The sequence below is a fragment of the Cryptomeria japonica genome, chromosome 9, assembly GCF_030272615.1.
Source record: "Cryptomeria japonica chromosome 9, Sugi_1.0, whole genome shotgun sequence".
Lineage (NCBI taxonomy): Eukaryota > Viridiplantae > Streptophyta > Pinopsida > Cupressales > Cupressaceae > Cryptomeria > Cryptomeria japonica.
In genome coordinates, this window is record NC_081413.1 from 245,002,611 (window position 1) to 245,008,516 (window position 5,906).

The 5,906-nt window shown below is 34.9% G+C and overlaps 1 protein-coding gene across 1 annotated transcript; it reads left to right on the forward strand.

Moving 5' to 3' along the window:
• Positions 1-729: 729 nt before the first annotated feature.
• LOC131068998 (uncharacterized) lies at positions 730-2,868 on the forward strand. The gene has a single exon (XM_058004280.2). The coding sequence runs from the start codon at positions 730-732 to the stop codon at positions 2,866-2,868; it is 2,139 nt and encodes a 712-aa protein (XP_057860263.2).
• The last annotated feature ends 3,038 nt before the right edge of the window (positions 2,869-5,906 follow it).

The following is a 5,906-nucleotide window of genomic DNA, read 5'->3' on the forward strand; positions in this document are numbered from 1 at the left end:
GTTAATGTATTTCGAATGAAAAGATTACTGCTCATATAGCTCCGACATAATTTTGAATATTTATGGTTATATTCAATCGATTTAAATATTCTTTTGGAGTACATAAATCTATATATTAATACTTATTTAATATAAAAGTTTAAAACAGAAACAAATACATATTCTGTATTATTATTTATTTATTCATTGCTTGTATTCGTCAGGCTTATAAAAGCAATGATTTTATCCGACAACAGATGAGGCACACAAACTTAATGGAATAAATAAGCATGAGCAGCTTATTAACCATTACAGTCATGATAACACCAACAAGCCAATCCGTGCGGATTCCACGAGCCGCACTCTCCAAAGAATTGATGATCTTGATTTACACAGACATCATTGCACTCATTCCACCTCCATACCACGCATGCCCCACTGAATGCACCACTCGGGTTTCTACACATATCTTGTAGTCACCAGTATCACCGTAATATATATTAGTCACTTACTAGCCGTTCACAATATTAACAAATAAAACCATGTAGTCTAATATCTAACAAAAATCTATTATTCTTGTTTGTTAATGGATACTTTACTTTCAAGAGGAGTTTTTCAAATTTTAAAAATTTGATCATTATATGATTTTATTATTTTATTTTTATTTTTGGTATGTTATGTGTTGTATTTATATTTCAAATATCAATTTATGAGAAGGCATATGATAGAATTGAATGGAAATTCGTCTTAATGATGTTGGAAGCCTTTGGATTCCCCCCTTTTTTTTGTCTTGCTGTTCAAACCCTCCTGAAGGACGCCTGTGCTACTGTTGAGGTCAATGGTATTCCCTCCCCCTCATTCCCCCTTAGTAGGTCTATCAGACAGGGGTGCCCGTTAGCCCCTGCGTTATTTGTCATTGCGTCTGAAGCTTTATTTTTTATCCTCAGAGATTTTTCTGTTTCCCCTAATGTCAGAGGTATCTGCCTTCCTAATAATGAAGAGCTCTTGAATTGTCAGTTTGCAGATGACACTGCTCTTTTCTTCATTCTTACTGAGAATAACTTCAATGCTCTTAAAGGTAAATTGGATCTCTTTTGTTCTGCTTCGGGAGCTCGTATATCCCATGCCAAGTCAATATGTCTTGGTTGGGATGAGTTTCCTCCTGAGTGGTTTGCTAGTTCTGGCTTTTTATGGGGCGGCCCTAGTAAAATTGTGAAATATCTGGGGATACCCTTTTCTGTGGACCCCTCCCTCAAAAATATGTGGCTTTGGATCAAGGACAAGATCCTCAATAAGCTTAATAAATGGCACAATAGAACTCTTTCGCTAGGCAGTAGGATCCAAGTTTGCCAAAAAATATTATCATCATACAGTATATATTACTCGTTTGCTTGGTTGTTTAGCAACTACCAAATTCAAGAAATTCAAAGTGCTATTAGAACTTTCCTTTGGTCTGATGGCAAAGGTGTTAAGAAGCATCATTCTGTTAAATGGTCCTGGTGTCATGTTGATAAGATTCTCGGGGGACTTGGCCTAAAGGATCTCAGAATTCAGGGTATCGCTCTCTCCTCTAAATGGATATTTCACTCCCTGGAAGGTAATAACCCTTGGAAGGTTCTTGTTAGACATAATATTGAGAGAGGGTTCCCCAGGAAGGCTAAATTTTGGAAAAATCTCCTGTTAGGTGATCTTCTTCTTGGTGACTTTCCTGTCACTGTTCAAGGTTCGGCTGTGTTTAAGTCAATTTGGAAGGCTTGGGATATTGCTAAGAAACACTTATCTAATAAGGACAGTTATTATAAGGACCAACTGCATGGTGAAAGGTCTATTTGGTGGAATCTTATTGTTCATGGGAAGCCCCTTGCTCTTTCGCAAGGATGCTCTGCCAAGGCTTGGGCTATGAAAGGGATCCAGCTGTTCGCTGATCTCTTTGAGTCTGATCACCTTCTATCCTGGGAGACTATCAAAAACAAGTTTAACATACCTGATTCTCAAAAGAAGACATACAGTATGATTCGATTGGCCGTCAGAAACATTCCTACAATGTGCCATGTCGACTCTCATAGATATCTCCATTGCAGGTGGCCGAATGGTGTGGTCTTGTCAAAAATCAAAGCCAAGGATATTTATGTTGTTCTCAATCAGTCTCATGATATCATTAATCATGTTAACAAGGTTTGGTACTCTTCTTTAGATGTTAAAGTTTGGAACAAGTTGTTCTCTCTCTTATGGAGGACGCCTATTGAGCCAAAAATTAATTGTTTTAAATGGCTGGTTTTACTTGATAAGCTCCTCATTAAATTTTGCAACTCTGACTCTGATTTGTGCTCATTGTGTAGACTCCCCGAAACTGGGAGGCATATTCTATTTGACTGTCTCTTTGCCAAAGAAATATGGGGCATGTTTGGAATTTTCTATCCGATTTCTGCTAGTATTCTTGATATTATCACTGGTCATATTTCTGGTATTCCTAAAGATGCTAATATGTTCTGGAACATGCTTTCTTCTAATATTTTGTGGCAGCTTTGGAAGTGCAGGAATGAGGAGAAATACCAAGGTAAGCCAAGGGCTCTTACGGAGTTTTCCAGGAAACTCACACACTTTAAAATTTTCATGCAGGTTCAGGTTTCTATGATTATGGAGAGGAAGAAGTTGAAAAGGTTTCTCAAGGCGGGACAGGCTACGTTCTATTACTATGAGCTAAAGAATGGTTATATGTGGCAAAGAACCCTTGAAGACTTACGGGCTTTTGAAGGTGCGTGCAATAAACTCAAGGAAGAAATCAGAAAGAGTGCTAATATGAGGATGGACGAGATTGCTTTACTCTCCCAGGTGCAAGCTCACAAAAGTATAATCTGGATGGAAGGCCCTCTTGGTTGGACTGCCTAGGTGGACAATTTTTGGGATGCTCCTCTTTAAGTTATATTTACTTTTTCTCCATATATGTACTAAAGTGTAATTTCCGGTGGTGACTCATTTTTTGATGTACTCATTCTGAGCTGTTTTGGGCTCCTCTGTTGAACTCCTTATTATCAATATAAAAAAAAGATGGTGATAGATATTAATTTCAGGCTTTATAAAAAGATGTTCATAGATATCAATTTCAAATTATTTTATTTCTTATTAAAAATATGTTATATGTAATTTTCAATTTTTAAAATTTTACCATTCATTATTCATTATTAGATTAAATATATAATTTTTGTAAGATAGATATGTCATTTTATAAATACTTATTTCTATTGATATTTATTGCAATCTAAGTATATAACACTATTATGTAATTATTAAATCTGATATGGATCTCTCTAATATAAAATCTATGTAAGTTTAATATAAGTAATTATAAATACTTGATTATATCACAAAGAAATCTTTAGTTATGTAATGAATACATCATACTTGTTATCTATCTATAATAATTTATATTCTATTTTATTTGTAATATAAATATTTTATATTAATTATATTTATATTTATTTTTAATTTGTGAATTGGCTTAAAGGAGCCCTACCCCTAGGAACACTTTATTTTTTATGCAATTGCTAAAATGGGTTCATTTAATCACTAATAGGTTTTATTATAAAATTAAATTATGTAATGTCCCTTCTTAAGGAGTAGTGAAATAAAATAAATTAATTATCTTATATGAAAGAATAGTGAAATAAATTAAATTAATTATCTTAAATTGTCTAATAAAATAACAATTTTTGAATAACATATTTAATTAATTTATTAACGTGTTAAGAGTAAAAAATCAAAGAAATCTTGAAAGGTTCACTTTATTATTGAACTTAATGAAATATTACAAGGTGAAAATTTGAAAAGGTCTTTGAGAAAGATTGAAGTTTGAAATATTTTTTAGCTCTTTATCTTAAAACATCTAAGAAGAATTATTTGTTTGGAGTTGGATGCCATGTTTGAGAAATCCAAGCTCTTTTCTTGGTGATAAAAATATTATTATTCAAGGTGCAGATTTTTGAGGTATTTGACTAGGTGATTGATAATACATATGGTTGTTGGAAATTAATATTATTTTTCGCATGGTTTTTTATTAAGGATAAAATAGGTTTTGAGTGGGACCTAAAACCCGATACAACATATTCTGAAGGGAACTAAAACCCTCAAATTTTTTGAGGATCCAGAATGCACAAAGAAACATTGCACAAAGATAGACCATAGACAAGTAGCATCCCATCCATGATCAAACACTACAGAATAAGCGGTATAGAACTAGTGGCAACAAACGAAGGCCTAAGCCACCCAAAATAAATTAGACAAGCATGAACATAGGGAAGAAGGCTCCCTCAACCATAATACTATGTTTTATCCAGGCTCCCACAACCTTATCCTTGATAGTGTACCCTACTATAGATAGCATGTTCCTAATTGTCTTCACGTCCAGAGTAAATAAATGGAAAAAGATAGCAGCAATGCCATCAAAATCTTCCTTGTAGCCAAACAAATGAGATTCTTCAAGCCCCTAGTAGCACTTCTAGGCATATGTAGTAGCATCTAAGTCCACCTCAATAGGAGGCAAGTCACCTCCAGCCACATCCATCTCCCCCTCCACAGAAGATATGACCACCTCAATAGGAACAACCATAGTAACCCCAAGATGCAGAAAATAGAACACAACATACAAAGCCATGGAACTAAGACAAAGAGAGATAGAAACACCCTCAACATAAAGAGACCTAGAAGTCAAAAGATAAAGACATGAAAAACTAGATGTTGGACATTTTGTGGAATTGATTATGTGTTGCATTGATGCCAACACTAGTTGTTTGGATGCTTTATCGACACCGTTCTGGTCCCGATAGGTTGAGTAGTTTCTGGTTAACTTCGATCCAACATGATCTAGTAGGCTCCAGTATAGTTTGGTGATGAAATTGGTTTGTTCATGATACTCATGATCATATTTGGTCAGTTGGTTTTGGTTTGATGAATTGATGCTATCGTGCTTGCTTAGAAGCTTGGTTTTTAGTTTCAGCAAGGGTTTCACCTATAGAGCTTTTGGTGAAGATCTTCAATGAATTGCATAAGTGGTGTTGGTGCAACTTCTGGTGGAGTTTCAAGATGTTGTTGGTGATCATGTTTGAGACTTAGTAGATAGAGATCATTGCTGAAGCATGTGGACCAGTATTGGGTCCCGATTCATCTAGGTTATAAACTGACATTAATGTAACATGTGGATTGGACCTATTGATGTATTTATGGATGTCTTATGTGTTAGATACTATTTGTTTGGTCTAAGGCCGACATGGTTTGTAATCGTGTAATTGGTTTATTGTCTGGTGCCCGACTTGATTGTTTATGGTCGAGGGTTTGTATATATAGATGTAAGATCTCATTGTAGATCATCATGGTTATTGTTAGAGGTCATGGTCAAGGAATGTAATGTGTGAATAATGTAATATCATTCAGGTAGAGGAGTTGGTCGATCATTGGAGATCAAATTGGGTTTATGTAAGAGGATTTAATCCTCTGGTATTGAGCTTAACTAGAACTATACGTAGCCATAGGAGATGCTATCTTTTGCAGTTTAAAACTTCTCCAGATTGTAGTCTGGATTTATATGTAGTCAATGAGGCTCCTTTTGTGATGAGAAGTGTACTCTAAGCTATTGACCTTCCTACAAGTGTAGGCCCCTCAATTGTTATTCACATACTTACTACAGAAGTATTATCTAACTGTGGGTAGGCTTCCCGCTATGGTTTTTCCCTTTACTGGGTTTTCCATGTATAAATCTTGGTGTTATGTGGAAGGCTTTTATTATGTGATTATTGTTTACACTTAATTGGATTAACTGCTATTCTGGTATTAATGTTTTAGGTTTTAGTATTAAAGTTTAAATTTTTAATGGTTCTGGTAATCTATGACAACTGATTCACCCCTCCCCCCTCTCAATTATCTTCCAATTATTT

What these genes read in the sequence shown, in the direction of transcription:
- LOC131068998 (XM_058004280.2), top strand. Translation starts at nt 730, where the DNA reads ATGATGTTGGAAGCCTTTGGATTCCCCCCTTTTTTTTGTCTTGCTGTT.